Source organism: Trachypithecus francoisi, unplaced genomic scaffold, assembly GCF_009764315.1.
Source record: "Trachypithecus francoisi isolate TF-2019V2 unplaced genomic scaffold, Tfra_2.0 Lachesis_group17, whole genome shotgun sequence".
NCBI lineage: Eukaryota > Metazoa > Chordata > Mammalia > Primates > Cercopithecidae > Trachypithecus > Trachypithecus francoisi.
The window spans coordinates 71,657,597-71,679,653 of record NW_022681462.1 but is presented as its reverse complement, the minus strand read 5'-3'; the positions used below and the strand labels follow the sequence as shown (position 1 = coordinate 71,679,653).

General features: G+C 41.3%; 1 protein-coding gene across 4 annotated transcripts in view; it reads left to right on the top strand.

Annotated features, from left to right (window-relative positions):
• Window positions 1–22,057, top strand: part of CRIM1 (cysteine rich transmembrane BMP regulator 1) — a 197,108-nt gene that overhangs the window by 95,352 nt on the left and 79,699 nt on the right. For all 4 annotated transcript variants that reach the window (XM_033176052.1, XM_033176053.1, XM_033176055.1 and 1 more), the window contains one exon: window positions 15,238–15,359. In XM_033176052.1, coding sequence (XP_033031943.1) covers window positions 15,238–15,359 — 122 coding nt within the window. The remainder of the gene's footprint in view (window positions 1–15,237; window positions 15,360–22,057) is intronic.

The window sequence follows — 22,057 nt, the reverse complement described above, 5'->3', positions numbered from 1 at the left end:
TGCACTGTCCCCTGTGGCCCTGGGCTCAGTCACCACCAGGCCCTCTCCTGCCCTGCCTCTCAGGAGCCCTAACATTCTGTGTCGTGCACTTTGTTATTGTCTGTAAGCAGACGCATACCTGTGAGTAAACCATTCTGTAGCTAAAGAGTAGTCCTCTGCACATGACCTGGTGCTGCTGTTCAGAAAGGGCACGAACCATGTGTTCAAAGCTAGAATCCAGACCCACTTCTGCATGAGTTTGGGTGAGTCTTTCACATTACCTGGATCTGTTTTCCAATCGGAGAAAGGGGAGGAGCGATTTGATTGTCTCAAAAGTAACTCCTACCTCTAAATTCTTTCGCTTTCTAAAAACCTTTAGAGGGGAAGGAACCCAAGCCACTAGCGACAGGAGACTCTTGGGAAACAAAAGGAAAGAAAAATTTTTGGAAATTTCAGAGCTCAGAAAATAATGGGAGAGATACATGTCTCGGCTAGGGATAAGAAAGGGAGAAAGTCCAAAGAAAGTTATAAAAGAATTATGTTTTTTTTTAGCTTTCTTAAAATAAAAAATAAAAGTTAGAAACAGCAAAATGAAATAAACTACTAGAGTAATGATTTAAGCCAGGGTAATCAGAACTGCTTGGATTGTGAAAGCTGAGTAATAATTCAGTAAAATAGATTGCCTATTTGGTCAATGGTTAGTTGACTATTGCTAGTTACCTTTTTTTTTTCTTTACATCTATAAATAGATAGTCCCTACATAGCAGAAGCAGAGGATATCTGGCCAAAGGCTGACTCCACAAGATAAGGATTTACTGTTAAACTGCTTTCTAATAGAATGTTGATATCTCTGCCTGTCAACCTGCCTTGGTAAATGTGCTGGGGAGGGCTATGTGTGTATGGTACCCCCACAGACTCACCTGTGTGAAACTGCATCAGCCCATGCATGGCTACTTGCTGGCCCTTGGACCCATATTTGCACTTGTTTCTCCCCTTCTGTTGCCACATCACTTTCCCTGAGGTCTAACTCTGTGTGTGTCTTCTCTGTCTTCAGCTTCTCCATATTCATATTGCTCTTTTCTGTATTTTACACTTAATTGTGCATACACACACAGAATTATATTCTTGGACAAGTTTTAGATTCTCTTTTCCTAACTTTTTGATTGAACCATTTCTTTCTATGTCTCTTAAAATGAAAAAAGATATACTCAAAGTGACTTTTTTCCCTGTTTGAACCTCAGTTTTATTTCTCTTCCATAAAACATTAACCGTAGAAGGCAGTTTCCCACTCATATCCTGTCCTATCACCACAGTTCCAGACTCTGTAACTCCAGGAAAGGAAATAAGATAAAAGGAAGGATGATAGTCCCATTGTGTCTGAAAAATATGTCAAATATACAGCCCATGACCAGAGTGAAGGTCATCAATGTCCTTTGCTTTCACTATAACATTTAAATATTTGTACTGAGCTGCTTCGATTTGAAATTGTGCTCTCAAGAAAATTCGTTTTGTTGGTGCTGTCTTGCATTATGATAATAGAATCTTAGAAGATTGCTAGCACACTGTTTCTTGTGAATAGAGAGAGATATTTAGGAAAAGTTTTCTGGGGTTCCAGAATTCACAGCCTGAAATTGACTCATACCGGATGAGGCCAGCCGAATGGAATCTTTGGCAGGTTATCCCTTCCCTTCAGAAGCACTTGAGTTAAATCAAAATTAATCTAACCACATAGCTACAGTGAGTGAAAACAAGGTACAGATTTAAAAATGCTCCAATCAGTTAAAACAATTTAATAATTAAATACTCATCGAGGACCTCATGGAAGGCAGAACACTGGGCTTGGTGTGGGATATAGTGGTGAATAAAATGTGGCACATGCTTAAGGATCTTAACGTCTTGCAGATACGACCAATGCCAGTTTCAAAAAGGCTCCCGAGTTTTGGAAGGTAATAAGAAGGAAACACACAACATGCACACACAGTCATCTGCCTTCAAGGAAAGAATCAATTAATAGACAGTCTTTCTACCAAACAATGAAAACCAGATTTAAGAAAAACCATACAATAATATGCCAGCTTTAAATCCAAACTGAGAAATCAAGGACCTCAAAAAGCACATATACATATGGAACAACAGATAACAGTTTTTTCTTATCCCTCCCTTCCCTCCTAAAAACTCAGTAGGGCAGGAGGGATTTTCTTATTCCTCTGCTCTAGAACAACTGTCTACTTCTGAGAAATGGAACGAGCAGCAGCATCAAGAGTCCTTTAGTGCCCTGTGTGTTCAAGTGCTTATCCTTCTGTAGTAGAGCCTTCCAGAGTTTGTCAACTCTTATCTCCAGAGCTCCAGCCTATAACTCTGTGATTTGAAGTCTTTAGGAGGGTGTTGGAAGGTGGGAGGATCACACAAGGGTCAGGGGCTGTCAACACAGGGCACATCAACCCAACCCGACAAACGTGTCAAAGCCAGAAACTTCCTGAGGGTGACTTGGAACTGTCAGGGTCATGTTCAGAGCTCAGAAAGCACTTCTTTTTTTCTTCTTGGAGACAGTGTTAAGTTTTTAGGCCACCAAATAATATTTACTGTAGATTCATGTGCTTTTACCATTGTGCTAGGCAATTAAGTTGCTTGTATTATGCCTACTCAAGCTAACCAGTTTTAACTATCCCTGCGTATGCATTTTCAAAAGGACTTTATCAAATTAAGAGTCTTGTAATTGATTATCATGTCCATCTGTTCTAAGTGTCTCAGAGAAGGTGGCACTTAACAGTTCGGGTTTTTTGTTTTTTTTTCTTTTAAGATTGGTCTGTTAGTAGACAAATTTCCATAATTCAGTTCATTTTTGTTGTTGTTTCCTTTAATTTGAATAATTTCTCCAGCTGCTTTTTGGGAGTAAATAAAATTAAGTTATATAATAAGGAAAATATGCATTAGCATAGCACAGATTTAAAACATTCGTGACTCTTGACATGCTATTGTGGTAGCATTCTCTCTGTTTTTAAACACATGCAGAAAAATATTTGGAAATGTATTTGAAGCTCATCTTTCTCAACTAAGAAAAGAACATCTATTCTGTTGCCCTCTGTCACAGTAATTTTTGGCCCAAAAGAGCGAGTCAACTCATGACTAAAAAAGTCAGAGTCTATATTAAACTCTGATGTTTTTAAAACAAAATAATTGTAGGAATTCCATGTTATTATTGGACCTATCCCCAGATTGAAGAAAATATGCTTTCCTAGAAGTAAAGCCCTTGCCCACTGTAGATGAACTATCTCCCTAGTAGAGTGTTTGATTTGTCAATAATTCACTTCAGATGCATGAGTGCTGTGTTTCCTCTACTAGGGCCTTATGCTTTTTGTATCTCACCATGGATTTGACCTAGTGTCTAGCCTTATTTTATATTTGTGTTAGTCCTGAAAACAAGCAAGGCTTCCAGTGGCTTCCAGTTTAATCTGAGTGGTCATGGATATCACCAGACACTGTGTATGTGGCCCTCTGAGTCGGACTGAGAGAAAGTAACTTAACTGAATTCCATAAGCCTTTCAGCAATGTTGAAAGCAGAATCCACAGCATGATAATATTGAAACTCAGAGGTCTCTCCCTACCCTCCTTTGCTATGTCATCATCATGGCACATGCAAACAGAACAGCTCTGCAAAAATGCTTTGTGAAATTACTTACATAGCTAATAAGCAAGTCTAAAATGTTAAAGCCCTACCTCTAATGAAAATACCAAAAGCAACCCAAATCGCGGAATATATTTTACTCTTCATTCACACCTTTACATTGGTTATGGATTATTGGCTTCCTCATCATTGTGTAGTTGCCACAGTTTGCAGAGAATTCAGAGTTATATTTGGTAGACATTTAATTGCTAATTAGAACCCAGGAGGTAGAGACAGCTGGTTTCTCTTGGCCTTGGTCAGTCTGTTGTGAATGTATTATATAGACAAGTGCTTTGTAAATTATTCTTTCCTGACTTTGCTTTTGATTGAAAAGAAAGGAAGTTACATGTCATGGCTCTTATGATAATATGATCAGGGACTTTGATTTCCATAGCTAGATCATGAAGAGTTTTAACGGTAATTCCTAAGACTTTAGATGTGGATTCTTTGAGGGCAAGGACCCACCCTATATATTTCATTCTCATCAGTACCCAGCACGGGTAAATAATGAATGCTTTTAACTAAATTATATAGACATTTAGTCTGCAGCAAAAGTCCTAGCATCAAAACCCCATACTGTTCTTGGATTGTTCAGGGAGCAAATACTTTGAGCGTTTGAGTGCCAGGCATTGGGCTGCTCAGCAGGAATAAAATATAGTCACTGATATCTAAGAGCATGTATTCTAAAGGAAGGCAAGCATGTATAAGTCATTGTAGTTTAAAGCGTTGTATGCTTTGGAAGTAGAAGTGTGCAAAAAACACAAAGTTCGCAGAGCAAAGACATACTAATTCCTATTTGGAGAATGGTCATATTTGACTTTTGAACTGAGTCTTTATGAATGAGTCAGAGTTCACCAGATGGAGAAAGACAGAAGGGTGTTCTAGGCGGTTGTTGTTGATTTTTTGACTTGTAATGTGTCTTGCAGCTTAAAACATTAACACTAATCCCACCTACCTTTATGATTCAAGAAAAAGGGAATTCATGACAATATTGAGTTTTCTTGAGATAACCACTCCGTTGTAAGGCTCCATTGCAAGACTACATTACTTGTTTAAGATGTACTTTCCTGTTGCTTACAAGTAAAGATGCTTCTTAGTATGGTATGCAAGGCCCCTTATTACTCAGCCCTGACCTCCCTCTCTGGCCATGACTCCTGCCAGTACCCCCATAATAACCCCAGTCCTCCTCTCAGTACATAATGTACTTCTGGTGGGCTCACCTATTAGTTTAAACTAAACACACTGTACTCTTTCTTGCCTTTATAAATTTAGTGTGTTCTTTCCTTTACCTGGAATGCCTTCCCTCTGTGCCCACTCCCCCACATTTGATGGTCATTTCACAAACTGCCACTCACACCCCTCACCACCACCACCACCACCACCACACACACACACAGCACCAGCTGTTTATCTTTGTGCCTCTAGTCAGAGAAGGCATCATGGAAGAAGTGATCGTCGGGAATGAACCGGGCTCTGCGAGGCGTGATGGGGGCTTCAGTGTAGAAGATGCAGAGTAGCTCTGACTTTTCTCTAGCTGCTCTCAACAGCTTCAGTATCAGCACAGAGGAAGTCAAAGGGTTGAATCACAGTTTGCAATTGGTAGTTCTTGGGGCTGAATTTTACCCCAAGACATGTTTTCTTTAATGTGCCCCTTTTTTTCTATTTTTAAATTAGTCACTGATATTTAAAAACTGGCATACTTCACATAAAAATCTGACTTCTCTTGAGTACATGGAAGGTATGCCCTCATTGAGTTTACCCTTAAGCATGGAATGAGTAGTGATGCCCCGTTAGAGGTCACAGACCTTCTTGAAGTGTCTACATCTCCCCTCTACTCTTCTAGAATTCCTGCCTGACTCCTGTAGACATTCAGGGTTGCCATCTCTGGGATTAAATACATTGAGTTTGGGGTTGAGGAGACAGATAGAGAAGGAGGATAAAGAGGCAGGAAAGGTAAAGGCGTGAGGAAGATGGTGGTTCAAGTGAAACACCATGGGTTTTGGGCTCCATTGTTAAAGAGGTGCAGTCAGGAGGAGGTTCAGGCTGCAGAGAAAAGGAAACGATCTGGGGAGTAGATGCCTCAGTGACTTTGAAGTGTCAGTGTGGTAGAGCGAGAGCCAGGGAGAACTGGAAGAATGGACCATTGTGATCAGCAGATAGTATGCGTGACTTCAGAGAGTTCAGAGAGCTGTGGCCGCAGGACTGAGTCACCGAAGTAGAGGGGGCAGCAAGGGTCTCTGGATTCCAAAAGATCAAGTGAGGCCAGAGTGTTGAAAATACTTTGTCCACATAGACTCTCAAGCCTCTCAAATTATAATCATATAAAACAGCTAACAGGTGTTGTGTGCTTCTGTGTTCCAGGCACTATCCTGGATGCTTTTCATCAGTTCATTTAATCCACATAGCAGTCATATGACATGTGGGTGCTTTAATCATCCCCACTGTATGTAGGCTACAATTGAGGCTTAGAGAGATTGCTCAACTTACCCAAGGTCACGTAGTTCCTAAGTGGCCAGAACTTGAACCTAAGACTGGTTTATTGTCAAAGTGCATTCCCCAAACCTCTGCCCCCTAAAGCGTTGGATAGGAGACAGAGTCACAGGAAGGGAAGCATGAGAGAGGAAAGCAACCACGTGGAAGTAGCCAGTGGTCAACTTAGAGAACTTTGACCTCCCTTCCATCCCAGGTGAATAAGTGAGTAGGAGGTGGGGATTCTCAGTCTCACTGGAGAAGGCTATAAGGAAATAGAATCTTTAGGGGAGAGCCAGGTAAATGTTAGAAACAAATTCGAGTGGTGCATTGTGTGGTATGTTCAGAGGAAGGGGGGGTTTGTTTGCAGAGGAAAGTTTGGAGGAAGCAGGGGAGTCAGTTGGAAGGGAGGTTGGCACAGAAGGAAGAGTCCCAGAGCAGTGCTCTCTGGGGATGTGTGTTCCTTGGAGGATGAGAGACAATACAGTCTTTCACTTTGCACTGATGACAAGGATGAGAGGCTGGGAATTGACTGCCCAAAGGAATCCAAGTGGACACATGCTTAGAGTCATCTGTTTCAGCGCCAGCTCAGGCCCCAGATGTCTCTGGCGGCCTGAAGGAGTGTTAGCAGCCAGGCAGTGGAGGCTTTGGTCAGATTTTCAAGTAGAAGGTTAGTCCAGACATCGTTGGTGTTTATTCTTTGTGTGCTCTGGGGAGGAGATTGAATAAGTCAACATCCCATTGTGTTCTCATTTGTGGTTATATATACAAAGCTTCCCTAAACTAAATTCCCTAAACTTAAGGCCAGAACCCTGTGTATCCCTAGCCCCCAGTCCAGCTTAGTGCCTGCTGCATGTACACACTCAGTAGATAGCTACAAAATCATTACATGTTCATAACAAGCTGATTCATTGTTTCAAAGCATCTATTTTCTGAGGCAGTTGGCAATTCTGCTCTGAAGTGGGAATAATTTATGTTGCTATACTAAAACTTATTCTCCTCGTCCCAGCCCAGTTCTCCTTTCCACAGTGTGATGTGCCAGTTTCCCTTCCTACTTTTCCTAACTAGTCCTTCATGCAGCTCTCACTCCCATCCCGTCTTACTCTCTAAAGCCATCCTACCAGCCATGAAAGCAGATGCCATTGTCTTCCCCTAGACCTACGGAAGTGAAGGCAGAGAGTCTTCCATTCCTGGGACTTGGCCAGCTCTTGATACGCGATACCGGATTGTTGAGCTGGACTGAGTGGCCCAGGATTTCTGCCAGATCCCAGCTCTAACATTTCAACAAGGGCACGGGCCCTGCGATTATTTTCAGCTGTGTTTCTGCTGTGTCGTCCCCGCCCCGCCACCCGATTAGTTTGAGTCTCTTCAAAACTAACCCCGATTTTTTTTTTTAGCCAGTCACATCAAGGTAGTAATTTGTGAAAGGTGCCATTATTTTCTCCCCACCACACCTACTTTCTGTGGGGCAGAGTCCTAGAAGATAATTGATTAATTCTTACAGGAACCACGTAGACTTGCAACTTCTATTTTCCTGCAACTTATACCACTTTTCTTTCAACTTAGCACCTTAAGATAAGCTTCCTGAGCCACATGCCAGCCTTGAGGAGGAAGCTAGGAAGAGAAGAGCTTAATGACTGCTTTATTATTATTACCAATAGTAGGAAGGCAAAGGAATATTTTATTTCTTATTTATTTTATAATTTTTTATTTCCATAGGTTTTTGGGAAACAGGTGGTATTTGGTTACATGAGTGAGTCATTTAGCGGTGATTTGTGAGATTTGGGGGCACCCATCACCCGAACAGTGTACACTGAACCCAAACCTAATTGTCTTTAACTTAACTTATACCTTCCCTACATGGGAGCATGACCTTTGATTCCTCCCCCCAAAAGAAAAACAAAGCGTAAAACAACAACCACCACAACAAAAGGCAGAGTGATTTTCTGGTGGTCTCCAAAGGGAAAGTGGTGAAGAAGGTGCAGTTTCTGGTTGACAGGTGACAGCTCACTGTACACAGGGGAGGGATTGCTGCGGGGGAGAGTATGATCCCCAGAGCAGGGCTGCACTTGCTGTGGCTACAGCACATGTGTCAGTGCTGGGGGAGTGGAAATGCCAGGAAATCACGCAGGAATAAACTTGAGATGGGGAGAAAGGGGGAAGGAAGGTTAGTTAGTTATTCATACACAGAGAGTAGTAAATCTCTTACGGTGAAGCATGAGGAAAACTGTGAGCCTAAGGAACTTTCTTAGAGAGGAGTGCTGTTTTCCATAAGAAGAGTTGGACCCTCAGATAGGAAACCTGTTTCTTTTTGGATATTTTGTTTGCAGCCTTTAAAACACACACACACACACACACACACACACATATTCTTGGAAAGAGGTAAGAAATTTAATCAGTAGAAAGATGGTACATCGAATTTAATTAAAGTTGAAGCTGCTTTTTATAGAATAGTACTGTGTTTTATGTGTCATTATAATTTCCATTCGCAACAAGCTATATCATTAATACACTGTGTAGAATCCTAGTAACACAAGTGCTTTGCCCTTTTCATTCCTCATTTATCCTTGTTTCCTGACTAAAGGGAGACCTCCCACCCACCTGTAAATAGTAGTTTTTAATTTATAGTCAGTGATGCCTCCACTTTTGAAGGCCTCAAGCACTCAGTTCCGGTGTGTAGTACATCCAGTATTGGAAGAAATCTTTTCCAGAATACCTCACTGACTTGTTTTCCTCTAGGATATGGGCGGAGGAAGATCAGGGTCTGCTGGGGAAGGTGAGAAGTGTGATGACTTGCTGCTTCCAAGCTGCCTCCTCTGCAGAAGGAGCTTACTGTGGGGAATGTTAGGATAACATCAGCACCTGCACCAGGAGGATACCTCTGGGGGGACCGGGCGAGGCAGAGGTTGAGGGGCACTCCTGTTCTTTGCTGAAAGGGCTGTGGGAGGGACAAACAGGACTCCTACCTATATGGCCTCCTCCAGAAATCTCCTATAGGTTACCCTTCTTTAAGGTTTCTGTGGGCATTGTAGTAAAACAAACTGTTGACCCTTCCACTTAGTTATGTAGTGTCTGAAACATGCCTAGTGGTAGGGAGACAACAGCATCTAGCATGTTGTGTCTTTTCCGGCCTTGCTTAGAGTTCTTTAGTAGGGGGGAAAAAAGCTACATAATTATTATGGCCCCACGAAAACCAAAACATCACCAGTGCAAAAACCCTATCTTGAGCTGGGCCTGAAGGTTGAGGTGCTTGGAGAGGAGGAGGATCAGGTGAGTAAGGGATGCGAGGTGACTGATGTTCCCGAAGGACAGGGTACAGGTGAGTGAGAAGAGAATGAGCTGAGGTCAGATTGCAGCAGTGATGGGAATGGGAATGGCAATGATAGAATCAAAGGATTTTATATTTAGAGAAAAGTTTATTATGATCCAGCTATCTCACTTTATGGATGAGAAAACAGTCCCCAAGAGTTTAAGTAGCTTGCTAGTAGTTGCACATTTTTCTTTGGGTGACAGTACTGGATAAATTGGTAATATTTCTGTTCTTCCCTCGTAGGTAGTATCTCTCACTTTTAAGCAATGGTATTCAGGCAGGAAGGAGTCTTTGTAAGTGATCAAAAACAAGTACTAGTAATCATTCTTCTCATTATAATGCTAAAACTAGTTGTACTTGGTTTGTTTGTTTTTTTTTCCACTGGAAAGTACAAATTAAACTGTGACCACCCAGGCTGTGCACATCTAGGCACAAAGTTCTTGGAAAGTGGATTGCAGATTCCCATCAGCAGAATCTCCTGGAGAGCAGATTATCATATGGGCAGATTCTGGAGCTGTTCCCCAAACTTGCAGAAAAACAGTGTTTGAGTGGGTACCCTGGAATCTGCATTTTAAACACATTCCATAGTCCTTCCTTCCACATACTAATTTTGAAAAGCACCATACCTATAAGCTTGCAGTCTAAAATGTATAAAAATAAAAAACATAAAACAATATATGCTCTAACCCCTGACTTGTATCCATGAAAAAGTTTATTTCAGGTTATCGGTTGGGTACCTTTATCATTTTTTTACTATTATTTATAAAACAAGTAAGACATGCCCCCTGCACTAGAGGAATTCACAGGAGAAACAGTCTGATTTTGATTTAGTATGATGGGTCGATGCACTTCAAGAGTTAGGTACCCTTATGTACTGTTGAAAGTCAGAGGAGGGAAATTTAATCCTGTTTGTTTTTTGACCAGAGAAGGTCTTATAGAGTGGGTGGTCTTAAGGTTGTGGGGAATTCACCAGGGGCAAGGGAGAGGCAGAGATTTGAGGCTGGGTGGACATGAGCTGTGGCTGGAGTGATAAGGGATGGGGACAGGTGGTTCAGTGACATCAGATCATCATTGTTGCTGGAGTGTAGGGTGTGTGCAGGAACCAGTAGAATGTGGAAACTAATAACAGGTAGAGGCAGATTTAGGAGCACCTTGCAAGCTATGCCCAGGAGCTTGGACTCTGACCTTCTGGCCTGCCTGGGATTCTCTGTGAAGTCCAGGAAGCACAGGACATGAAGGGAAAGCGTAAGTATGTACTCACCACCCTTCAGCCAGCAGAACCTCCTAAGGGGGTGAGTGCCCTCTAGAGGTTTCCATGATTTCCGAGTTTCATTTTATTCAGGAACTCAGGTGCCCACTGAGCTTGAATCCATTTCCTACTTGAGAAAAAAAAAAAAAACAGCTTAACCAAGTCCCACCTGGCTGCACCTGTGATTACATTATGCAGAAATTTATTAATGTGGTACCTCGATTGATCATTATATTAACTCTGAGGATTACATTGAGAGTTTATTTTTCTGATTACTTGCAAATACAGGTTGCATCTTCTTTGAAGTTAAAAAGCCCTTAGCCCACATACTGTATGATTCCATTTATATGAACTGTCCAGAATTGGCAAGTCTGTAGAGACAGAACATAAATTAGTGGTTGCTAAGGGCCGGGGATTGGGGGAAAGGGAGTGACTGTCAGTGAGTACAGGATTTCTTTTTGAGGTGATGAAAATGTTCTGAAATTAGGAACTGGTGATGGTTGTACAACCCTCTGAATATAAAACCACTGAATTGTGTACTTTAAAAGGGTGAACGTTATGGTAAGTGAATTATATCTCAATAAAGCTGTTTTGTTTCATTTTTTAAAACCCTTAGCACTTCTGCTCAAGGTGTCATGCAAATAGGTCTGCCTGAGGTGGCCTTTATGAGTTCACAGTATAGAAGTCTCAGTGCTCTCCTCACTTTCTTTTGTGTTTTTGTTCTGTTGTGTTAATGTTATTCCTGCCTTGTTGATCTCCAGTTCACTTCCACGTAAGAAACATTTATATGACTAAGCATGGTAGGTATTAAAAGAGCTTATGTTAAGATGAGTCCTCAAGTTACCACAAAATAGAGAAAGAGGGTGCCGTAAGAAAACTGTGGTGTTCAGGGGTTCAGAGAGGAAGCTATTATCTGAGGTTGGCCTAGAAAAACAACTGAGCATAAGGGCTGGATGAGGAATGTGCAGGGGCCATTAGGGCAGGCAGTGCAGAGACAGCAAAGTGGGGACTTACTTGGAGAAAAGAGCATAACCGTAGCACTGGAAAATGAAGGGAAATACTGGGAAACAGAATTGGAAAAGGGGTATGTGGACTTCAGAGTGTTGAATGCTAGGCTGAGAAAGTGATACATAAAATGAGAAGTAATGGACGATAAATTTTGACTGCAGAAGTTCGGGAACTGAGCCTTAGGATGGATGTGGCATGATTTGGGAGAGACGGAGACTTGGGCAGGGGGAGATTGGACTAGAACTGGAAACTGGGGAGAGGGCTTCAGAAATGAGGGGTAAGTGTTGAAATGAGCTCACTGCAGCGTTTCTCATGGCAGTCTGTTTCCTCTGCCCCTTTTGTGTTCTCCTTTCCTTCGCTTGCTCCTTATCCAGAGATGGGGATAAAGGGTAGGGGAAAGATTAGGGAGGACAAAAAGTATTAAAATGAAGAGAAAGAACGTGGTGAGGACAGTACAGGTTGCATACGTCAGTTCTTCTGTAGTTTAGCATTTCCTCTTCATGACTCAGTAGAGGAAAATCTAGTCTCTTCTAGTGGAAAACACAGAGAACAGGAAACCCTATTTAAAATCAGGTCACTTGACTAAGCTGTGTAACTCCTGTTCCCATCGGTGACAGGGAAGAATACCTCCTGCAGTGTGTGTTAACCAGAGAATCTAGAATAACCTTACTGAAGAATTTTTTAAAACTACATGGGATTCATATCATTTGTAGATGTAACAGACCTCCTGGGCAAATATGGGTCATGATGGGGTCCCCTTTTGTTACCTGACAGAGTGAATGTAAACATAACTGTTAAAAGATAACTGATGTGAGTTGTATTATGTTGAACATAAAGAAATGCTGTTTGACCATTTCGACCTGCAAAACTGGCAGTTTCAGTAAAGTTTTAACCTAATAGATAGCTACCCAATAGATATCCGACCTCAGCCCAGATTTTTACCTTTTGTTGTTCTTTCATAAGCTCTTTCTTGATTAAGATACTAATTTCAGGTTCAGGGGAAGTTGTGAAAAGTCAAAAGATGGCAACAGGTAGATCAGAAGGCTTTGCAGGGAAGGAGACAAGAAGACAGGAGCTGGTGTCACACCAGCTAGCAAAACCAGGATCTTTATTATGCAGTCAGTTTAGATGTAAAGATTCAGCATAAAGCATTTTCCTTTCCTAGGTGGGTTAATAGGTAGTTGGGTGCAGCTTCAGCTCTTTTACAGCCTGCTGGAGACAACTTGTAAGGGACTCTAGAAAAATAATAGGAATATTTAAATGTTAGGAAGTCGCAATGCATATAATGTTTACTCTTTGGGTGACAGGTACACTAAAAACTCACACTTCACCTCTATGCAATATATGGCTATAAGAAACTTGCACTTATACTCCCTAAATGTATTTTTTAAATTGTAAATTTTTTAAACAAATGTTGGGAAAATAGGTCAGACATAAACAGAAAAAAAAAAAGACTTAATGGCAGACTTAGTCATAGGTGTTCAGTGTAGCGTGACTCCTAACAGCCTAGCAGAGAACCCAGCACATAAGTGCACACACACATTCAGTAAAGGTTGTTCAAGTGTTGAAGGACAACATCTAAACGGGTATTGTTTGGTTGACGGTACACTCTCAGGTGTTTAGATTAGAATGATTCCCTGGAGCACATCTGTAGGCAAGAATGTGGAATCATAGAAGATATGTAAGAGAAAGTTAATCAGCTATTCTTGAAGGTTGCTTTCATTGTAATCACATCTATGCATTGGGATCAGTGTGTGGCCTGTTAGTACTCTAGTTCCATTCATCTATAAACTCTAGAGAGTTTTAAGTTGTATAGAGTGCCAAGTACAATAAATGTAAACAGTATAATGTTACTGTTATATCACAGCAGTACGATTATGTGCTTACCATTGCAATGGCTAGGCATATAAGCATGAAAAAGTATGGGATGACCTTATCAGGCACTAAAAGCCCAGCTCACATTTACTCAGCACTAGGAAGTGATTGTCCTGCAGGAATATAGACTGTGAATTGAGAGCTCCAAGCTCTGCTCACACAAAATAGGCAAACCTTTACTTGAAACCATTGGTAGAAATACCATTGCAGCAAAACCTGAATGACCTAACACCCTCTTCTCCCAGGAATCCAATAGAACTGTCACCCCACATGGAAGAATCCTCAAAGAGCCTGCTTTGGGGTGATAGTGGTGTGTTTAAAGCCACCTTTCCAGTGACTTTAATAGTCTTTGATGCAAATCTTAACCTAAAGTCATTTCTTTTCTAGTTCCATGGTTAGTTACAAATGTAATTAAATCTCTGGGCCTGATTATTGAGGTACTTGTGGACTATAAGCATATTTTAATTTATTAAAGATCCAAAGAACAATGGGTGAACAAACCAATTACTTAAATAAGAAGGGGGTACAAAAGCACAATTAATGAATGTGTTGATAGTTTTCCCTGCTGGGAACATTACCTCCCCTGATCTTGACCTCTACCGTACATAAATACCCACATACTTCCTGCCAGGATGTCTTTTTTTAGGATGCCTTCCTTTTGCTCCTGTCAACCTGGGAACTTCCGCCGTCATCCTCTCCACCCTCTGACCCATACGTCTCTCCCCAGGAGAGTCCCAGGGCAGAAATCTAGCGGCTCTTTCCTCATCTTACATTCACATGCTGACACCCAGCTGTCCTGAGTTTCTTTTGTCCTGCCTCTCTTTCACTGTTGCAGATGCAACATTTTGTCTCCTCTTATTTCACCTACCCAGGCTTCTGTGTTTAGCAATTTTTGCAGCAGCATTGAAGTTAGGGGTGAGAGCCAGCACAGCCAGCTTGCAGCTCATGGAACACCCCATTCATGCGTGCAGAGATCAATGCTCAGGTGGTAGCTTAAGATCCAAAAATTAAGACTTTCAGCTCCCAAGATAGCTGTCATAAAGTTCACTTACTACAACTTAGGCCCTCTCTTTATAAAGAGCTCCTCAGTCTTCAGTCCATTTCTTTTATTGTGTACAATCATAAATTAAATATGGCTGAAGATGAGAGTGGACTTGAGACATCACACTGACAAGAAAACACTAAAAAGCTAATAACTTAATCATTGAACCAGGAGTCAGAAAATCTGTGAAAAACACCTAAACATCACTTGCAGCTAAGGAGCACCATGGGGCCGTTTAGCATGGGAACACTCACTCTGTATTAGCTTGTGCAAGCATCGATTCACAGAAGAGCATCACAGATACATATGAAGATGTCCCTGAGTCAGCCAGAAAATGTTTGTTACACTCAATACCAGTCTGGTTAAGTAAGAAATGAGGTAATGCATTTTAGAAATACTTCTGTCAAAATGGTTCAAGTTAAAAATTGGGGTGTATATAAAGGAGACAAACCTTAGTTATTTGAAAGCAAATTATGTCAGAACCCCTCCTGCCTTCCCATTTCCCAGTGACACCAGATAAAGGAGGCAGTGTCATATAGACCAGGTACTTTGCCACAGCCACTGCCACTTTGTTTGTGGTCTCCCGACTTCTGTGTTGTTGTTTATTCATGGGGTTTTCCTTCCCTTTTCTTTGGTTTCAGATGCGAGTGTCTCTCTGGCTTATGTGGTTTCCCCGTGTGTGAGGTGGGATCCACTCCCCGCATAGTCTCTCGTGGCGATGGGACACCTGGAAAGTGCTGTGATGTCTTTGAATGTGTTAATGGTACGTGGGGTTTCTCTTGTTCTCAGAGAGTGTACATTTGTGCAGGAGGAGGAGGAGGAGGAGGAGGGAGGGTTTAACTTAGCTGCTTCTGCCTTTTACAAAGCAGGGTTATTAACCTTCAGGACTTGCTGAAGGGCACTCAAAAAGGTTTGCTTAAAATCCACAGTGCAGTAAAGAAAGTTAGGTTAGGAGCTATCATTCCGCCCATCAGAAAGAGGATTCTGGAGATGTAATAGCAGATTGCATGTAGCTCTCATACTCAGCTGTGTTACAGAATTTCTAAAACTTAGGGATTTCAGGAAAAGGATCCTGGAACCTGTGATCGTTTTCCTGCTGTCACTCAGTAACTGGTCCCATGGCTGTTGGGAGGTGACCTGGCTAAAACTACATTGGGCCTGCCACACTTGGGAACAGGAAAAACATTGCTCATCTTGTTTAGCATTTTCCTACTTAGAACATCTTTGCACCTGATCTTAGCCAAAAGGCTGAGAGGCAGTGGAGAGGACATCTTTAATCAGTGGGCGGTCACTGGTAGTGGCCTGCTTTAGGCTTGACCCATGTGCCCCTGAGAAAGGATTCTTGGGTCATGAGATTCCTTCTGACAGAATCTGCCTCTCCCTTTGACTTTATATGGGAGGATTTGGCGTTTGGTGGCTTGATGTTTATTGAGTGTAGGTGATAGAAGAAAGGGGAACCTACAACATGCTTCTCTACCAGAATATTCATTGACAAAAAATAATGAAACTCAAGTTACATGTCAGTAACCATTCGGAGCATTATTTAGTCAATACTTGTACACACAGGAAGATGGAGATGGATTTGGACAAATACAACAAAATTACACATAGAAATATTCATATCAAATATTTCCTGTAGGAATTCAGATATCATAAGGTTTCCTGCCCTCCTTCCAAGGCAAGAAAGGTTATATTGCAGTTGAGTCCTATTTGGTTGCATCCTGTGATTTTTAGGTCCATGGCCACATGTTGTTTTTTATGTTTATTTTTGCTTTGAATAAACACTTGCAGTATGGCTTTATGGTTAAGAAAGAACACAGACTAGAACTAAATAACCGCAGTTTGAAAATTGGGTCCTCCACTCACTAGCTGGGTTAACTTTAAGGAAGCTTCTTGGTTTCCCTGGGCCTCAGTTTCCACAGCTGTAAAATGGACTGAGTAACAGTTAAATTAAATAATACAAGTGATCTACCTGGAATTTTGCCTCAGATGCAAATAATCTTTAGTATTCTTTTTTTTTTTTTTTTTGAGACGGAATCTCGCTTTGTCACCCAGGCTGGAGTGCAGTGGCATGATCTCAGCTCACTGCAAGCTCTGCTTCCCGGCTTCACGTCATTCTCCCGCCTCAGCCTCCCGAGTAGCTGGGACTACAGGCGCCCGCCACCATGCCCAGCTTATTTTTTTGTATTTTTAGTAAAGACGGGGTTTCACTGTGTTAACCTGGATGGTCTCGATCTCCTGACCTCGCAATCCACCTGCCTCAGCCTCCCAGAGTCCTGAGATTACAGGCATGAGCCACCGTGCCCAGCCAATAATCTTAAGTATTCCATGTGCACACTTTCTATTCACATCCAGAGGCACAGTCCCGGATATTGAGGGTGGGGGATAGAGATGGTAAGGTTGAGCTTCCTAACTTACAGGCCTTAAAAATACAAGCATACAGGAAGGGGGAACAGAAAAAGTTCTGTACACTTAAATCACCTCTCGGTGCTTCTCCCCACTCCCGACTCCGGTCATTATTTAACCAGTAATAACATCCCTTAAACACAAGGAAATGGCCAAACAGACCTTTTTTCTGGAGGTGCTACAGTTTAATTTATGATAGGTGAGATTCTGTGAATACTTGTACCACTGGAGACAGAAATAGTCACTGCTTGCCTGGGTTCCCAGCATCTCAGATGCGCTTCATCAAGTGCTCATCACTTGGAAAATACTTACGCTCATGCCTGTCTCTCGCTCCAGAATGTGAACTGCTGGAGGACGGGAGTCTGTCATGTTCATCCTTGTGTCTATGGATGTTACCCTATTATCTGCCTCACAGAGGACACCCAGATTTTGTTACATGAGGCGGTCAGTGATCTAATTCGTGTCATCTTAGTTCTCTCTAGAGGTGTCTGTTAAATGTCAGTCCATAAATGGGTTACTTTGTAGGAATCCTCCATCTATTACTGCCCTACACTTTAATCTTAAGTCATTTGTCCCCTGAAAATATCTCTAGTAGAAAGATTTGCTGGTATTTCCTGTGGGTGAGGAACCGGAGTGCCCTTCTTCTCTCTTTGCTTCTTGGTTCTAGATACTCATGGGTCATGCCTTTCTTATCAGAACATTGACTTTATGTCTTGCTGCAGTCTGATGTGTCTCAAGCTGCTAATAGCCGCACCTCCACCTTAGCAGCCTTGGGATCAATCTGCAGGGCCTGTCCTAATTTATTGCCACTTACTGTAGAGCTCTAACTTCTGGAATAGGATTTGCCATCTGTCATGAGAAGATGTTGAGTGGACAAAACACAGTCACTACATTTCTGGTGGATGCTTCTTTCTTGCCACCATAAACTTGTTGAGTGATCTTTACTTTCTTCCTAATCCTGCATAACTGTCTCTATTGATATATCAGTCATTCACCTGTAGAGGAGACTAGGAACTAATACTGTGAAGATTCATAATCCTACAAAATATTGTTAAGAGCATTCTGTCTCAAAGTCTATATTTTACTACTTTTGACATATACATTCATAGTCATACAGACACATATATATTGATATATGAATGTGTTTCTGTATGTAAATATAAATATACTTATCACCTAATGTCCTGGAAAAATCTGTTGTTGTAAGGTCACCATTACAAGATAGCTATTACGTATCAAAGATTCATTATCATCACTTAGAAAAGCAGAGGTCTATTTTATGTGTATAAAAACACTTGCTTATCCACGGACGATTTGAGGAAACTTTACAGTGAGAACAGATTCCATAACATAGTGGTAAAATATTTATGAGAAAGGAGAATCACAGCCATAGAATTGTAAGTAAAAGTTGAAAGTGAAAAATCAAACAGAAGGCACCCACAGGTATGCAGTCCATAAGTGCCTGTGCAGTTGCAGGAGTTAAACGTTAAATTAGGCCCCCAGTTTTCTGGCCATCAAAGTGAAAAAGGAGATAGGGTCAAATACACAGTTCTTATTTTCAGAGAGAAAAGTGCCTGCTGGACAGGACAACTGTCTCTCTGAGATTTTTCATATGGAAAGGAATGGATTTCATCCCATTGAATGATGAAGTTGATCATGTGCTTAATTGCGTTAACACTGCAAATGCAGAAATGGGTTTCCTGGGGTTGTTCTCGATAAAAAGCAAAGGCAAAATATTAAAATGCAGCTTAGTTCCAAAAGGTCAGATTGACACAGCTAGACTCTAGGTGCTTGGAACATTTTTTCTCAATTTTGCGAACTGCCCAACATGGTGAGGTAGATCCAAAGACCCCAGTTCAGGAGACTGCGGGTGAAATGTTAACATGACTGACTCCACATGCAGAAATGGGTTATGCACTGCCGCACTCACTTCCTATGCTGCCATCCACATGATCCATATGCTTATGTTTTTTTTTCTTTTTAAGATAAACTTTAAAGTGAAAACATACAATTTTAAAATACACAGAACTTGAAAACTCATGAGTTTTGAGAACACTAGCCTGATGAGTAGATGGAGAGAGAGCATCCTCCATAAATATTATTATTATTATTATTATTTTTGTAGTTTGATTTTATTTTGTTGTGGTGGAGGGATGGGAGAGTTGCAAACCAGTTCATGACAGTTTGTAACTGCATTCTCTGACAAGCGCCGAAAGTAGAACTTACGAGGCGTTGGCTGAACAAGATCCCTGTTATTTAGAAACCAAAGGAACAGGTGGTGTGATTATGTTCCTTTTATGTGAACTTAGAAGTCATCAAAATCATCACCTAAAAATATGACCTCCAAAGCAATGTTGTAACAGCCCTCCACCTTCGTCAAGAACCTGTTGTACGTCTGCTCCGGCCCACAAACAAGTGTTCCATCAGCAGTCAGCTGGAGCTGGACAGTGGCCTCTACTGTTAGATGGGTGTGTGCTCTCCACTTAACACAGTACACCCCTACTGTCTTACATGTGGCCCACCTCTCATTCCTGGAGGCTTTTGGGTTTGAAATCCTAGGTGTAGAATGTGCAAGTGATTATTTGGTTTCTTAGATATGAACATTTGTCCAACGTATGTACACAAACATCTAGATAAAATGGAATATCTTGATTGGAATGTCATAGACAAAAGCTGACTCTGTCTGTGTGACCTACTTATAAAACGTTCCCCAAGTGAGTAAATGAATTAGTCTGCAGTATTGTTATCAAGTATAAGCCAGTTGAAACTACCAGAAATATTTTTAGCCTTATGGTATTTAATACTGAGCCATTAGTTCTGACAGCATAGTTAGCAGGGCCATATATATTGAGGCTAGCCCCCAGTCACAGCTCTAAACAAGTCGTCAGTGCAAAAGAGGAAGAGTACCCTCTTCCCGGTGGTGCCAAGAGTAGTGGGTGGATGGGGTGGGGATGGGAGCATTACTTGTATGTGGCACAACTAGCCAAAAGCAATTTCAGGGGGGTTGTGAAGTAAGTTCAGAGACAGGGGATCTGAATACAACTTAGCCTATGTTTTTAGCCTGTTTTGTGCCGTTTGAAATAGTTCTATTTTGGAGCACTGTCCCTGCAGCACTCTGCTTCTCACAGCAGTATTAAAATGCGGCGCTAACAATGAGGAGCCTGGGTGAAGGTCATGTTGCCCACCCAGTAATTAGTTCCTTTTTTATTCAGACATATACAAAAGGTTAGTAAAAACTAGAAGTAATCGTGTGTTGGCCCTGACAGAATTTTCTCTAAGATAGTAACATGTGAAATCACCATTTAAAGGGAAGCTGTACCCAATGTTAGCTTGCTCCTCATGTAAAATTTTGGCCTAGAAAATTCAGACCTGCAGCCTGTTAATTTTAACAAACACACACTATTACAGAAAACATCGATTAAGAACCCACTGTCTATATAGCAGTTATGCTCGTAATGTTTCTAAGGACATAATGTCTTCTACTGATACAACAATGGAGATATTCTGGCACTTTGAGAGAAATACTCCACTCAGTATGTGTTTATTGAGCACCCCTCGTGTTCCTGGGGGCTTGTTAAGCTAATTTTGTTGAAGAGTGATACAAATTGTTGTAATCCTTTATAAGAGTTGTTCTCTTTCCCTTTTCCTGAAATAGGATATGCTTGGTGTCCTCCAGCACACGCACACTTCCCCTTTCTCCCTCTGGAATAAGCCAGTTGAAACTAGCAAAAATATTTTTAGTCTTATAATATTTAATACCGAGCCGTTAATTATGAGAGTATAGTTAGCAAGACTTTATTGAAGCTAGTCCACATTCACAACTTTAAGAGTATATTATCAGTATAATAAAAGGAAAACTTAAGGATTTAAAAATACACAGAACTCAAGAACTCCTGAGTTTTAAAAACAATAGCCTGGATTAATAGATGGAGAGAACATCCTTCATAAATATTACTGCTCTTTTCACTTTGGTTTTAATTTGTTTTGGTGAAGGGATGGGACAAGCTGCATGTCGAAGCTGCGGAGAGTTATCTAGATGATTTAGCTATGATAAGTGATGAAGGTGGCTACACTAAACAGATACTCAGTGTAGAGAAAGCAGCCTTGTATGGAAAGAAGATGCCATCTGGGACTTTCATAACAAGAGAGAAGTCAATGCCTGGCTTCAAATAATAGGCTGATTCTTATTAGAGGCTAATGCAGCTGGTGACTTTAAGTTTAAGCCAGTGCTCATTTGCCATTCCAAAAACCCTAGGGCTCTTAAGAATTATGGTTAATCTACTCTGCCTGTGCTTTATAAATGGAACAACAAAGCCTGGATGACAGCATGGTTTATTGATTATTTTAAGCCCACTATTGAGACCTACTACTCAGAAAAAGATGTTTCTTCCAAAATATTACTGCTCATTGACAATGCACCTGGTCTCCCAAGCTCTGATGGAGGTGTACAAGATTTGTGTTGTTTTCATGCCTACTAACACAACATCCATTCTGCAGCCCATGAACCAAGGAGTCATTTCAACTTTCAAGTCTTGTTATTTAAGGAAAGCATTTTGTAAGGCTGTAGCTACTGTAGATGGTCATTCCTCTGACGGATCAGAACTAAATCAATTGAAAACCTTCTGCAGAGGATTCACTCACCATTCTAGATGCCATTAAGAACAAAGGTGATTCAGGGGAAGGTGTCAAAATATTAACATGGAGTTCGGAAGAAGTTGATTCCAACCCTCATGAAGTACTTTGAGGAGCTGAAGACCTCAGTGGAGGTAGTAACTGCAGATGTGGTAGAAGGAGCAAGAGAACTAGAATTAAATGTGGAACATGCAGAATGTGACTGAATTGCTGCAATCTCATGATAAAATTTGAAAGGATGAGGAGTTGCTTCTTATAGATGAGGAAAGAAAGTAGTTTCTTGAGACAGAATCTACTCCTGGTGAGGATGCTGTGACAACATCTTCACCAGATGAAATGACAACCAGGGCTTTAGACTGCTACATAAATTCAGTTGATAAAGCAACGGCAGGGTTTTAGAGGATTGACTCCAGTTTTGAAACA